The sequence below is a fragment of the Protobothrops mucrosquamatus genome, unplaced genomic scaffold (genome assembly GCF_001527695.2).
Source record: "Protobothrops mucrosquamatus isolate PMUCROS unplaced genomic scaffold, P.Mucros_1.0 scaffold2410, whole genome shotgun sequence".
Classification (NCBI taxonomy): Eukaryota; Metazoa; Chordata; class Lepidosauria; order Squamata; family Viperidae; genus Protobothrops; species Protobothrops mucrosquamatus.
Window position 1 is genome coordinate 92,771 of NW_015388482.1, and position 2,030 is coordinate 94,800.

The following is a 2,030-nucleotide window of genomic DNA, read 5'->3' on the forward strand; positions in this document are numbered from 1 at the left end:
CCCTCCATCTGGCAGGGCTTGGAGAGATTGAGGAGGAGGGGGGTCCTGCCTCTTCCCCTCCCTGGGATCGACCCACCCTCCTCCCGAACCAGTTCTGGGTGTAGACCTAAACTAGCCTGGATGGTCAATCCGGAAGCAGGGGAGGCCTCAATCTGGGGAGGGGGAGGGGAGAAGGGAGGACTCTCTGGGGAGGACAGGAAAGAGGAGGAGGAAGAGGAAAGAAGGAGGAATTCCAGGGTTTTTCTACAATTTAAATTTTATTCTTTTATAGCAAAGGGAAGGGATTCGGAGGAAGATTAATGTAGAATAGATGGAGCTGCTGTGAGTTCAAAGTTGGGAGAGATTTGGGGCTCTGGATGGACAGGCAGGCCCAGAGTCTCTGGGGTCAGTCTAGATAGTCTCCACCCCTCCCTCACTAGAAAGAGTGGACTTCAAAGGAAAGCCAGGGAGGTCTCCACAGGAGAAGCTCCAGGCTGCCATTCTCCTCCTCTCCCTAATCTAAAATCTTCAGCCTCCATTTTTCAGAGGTTGCAAAAAAGAGACAGAAATTCATCAGCTACTGAAAAAAAAATATTTCCCATCAGGAATCAGGAAGGACAGCAGGATTAATTCATGAGTTCTGTAGAAAAAGAGATAGGAAAGAAAATTAGAATACAAAGTGAAACCTTCAATGTAAATAACTTATTATTCCCCTCTTTCAGCCTTCCCACTCCTGACAGGCCCACATTGCAGGGGGGTGGTTGAATGGCAGACACAGGATGGAGGGAGGCTCCGCCCCTTTCAGGGACAAAAAGGATCCAAAGGACCAGTGATTAATCTCCCGGGGCTGATGGAATTTTCCCCAAATGATTTAATTAGGGGGTTGATCAAGAGATGAGGCCTCCCCCCACCAGATGTTTCATATTAAGAAAGATGGTGGGGCCAGGATGGGGCGTGGCAGCAAAGCCAGGTGTCACTTTGCCAGAAATTGCATGAAATGACACAAGGATACTTCAATTAAGGAATGTTAAAGAAGCATCTATAACTTGGGGAGAAACTCACCTGCAGGAGGCTGGATGGGAGTTGCTGAAAGGAGAAAAAGAGCCAATCAGGACCATTCATGGGCTGGAGGACTCAGGAGGCCCCTCCCCATTGATAGCCCATAATAGGTTGCAGGATGCTCACTTATACAGTAGACTCTCAAAGAACAGAATTTCCCAAGCAAATTTCCCAGGGGAGCCTCCTTGCCATCTGCTAAGCTTGCTGAGAGGCCTCCCCTGGAGGGTCCCCTCCCCACAATCTCTCATCCAGCCCCCCAGACTCACCTGTCTTGCTCTTCAGGTAGAGGAAGAGCCCCATGGCAAAGAAGATCACCCCAATCATGGCTGCCACGATCCCCGTCCAGAGTTTGCTCCTGGCAGAGTTGGAGGAACGGGGCTCTGGGGAAGGAGAAGGAGCCTCCCCTGAGCAGGAGGATCAGGGCCAGCTTCCCCCCCCCGCAGGAGGATCCATCCAAGCTCCCCTCACAGGGAGGGTCTCTCTCCCCCCTTCTCAGGGCAGGATGGGGTCCCCAGACCAGGAGGGGAGGGAGGGCAGGGGCTCACCCCACTGGACGGTGATGGGAGCCTCCAGGCTGGCGTGCCCCACCTGGCAGGTGTAGATGTCCCCCCGCTGGGGCTGGGTCTCCAGCATCACCTGGAGCTGGTAGGTCCAGTCTCCATTCTGGAGCTCCTCCCCGAAGGCCACGCCCTCCTCCTCCGGCCGCCCGTTCTTCAGCCACCGGACCTCGATCTCCACAGGATAGAAGCCCCTGGCGGTGCAGAGGAGGATGGTGTGGGGGGAAGTGGGGTCTAGCTTGGTGGGGGAGATGGAGATGGTGGGTTTGGCTGGAAGGGAGGAGGGACATGGGGGAGACACAGGAGGGGCCAGAACAGGAGACCAAGTTGGTTAGTTCAGGCCAAGAGCCCTTTTCAGTCCTGAAAATATTATTTGTTTTAAGTCATTTCCAAAGCAAATTGCAGCAAGAAGTTAAATGGGATTCTCAAAGATGG

General features: G+C 53.4%; 1 protein-coding gene across 1 annotated transcript; it reads right to left on the bottom strand.

Moving 5' to 3' along the window:
* Positions 1-1,320: 1,320 nt before the first annotated feature.
* Positions 1,321-1,789, bottom strand: LOC107295589 (rano class II histocompatibility antigen, A beta chain-like; the record flags this gene model as incomplete). The annotated part of the gene is made up of 2 exons (XM_015824903.2): positions 1,321-1,418; positions 1,584-1,789. Coding segments are annotated over 2 exons (304 nt in total), but the record flags the coding sequence as incomplete, so codon positions are not given.
* Positions 1,790-2,030: the final 241 nt, after the last annotated feature.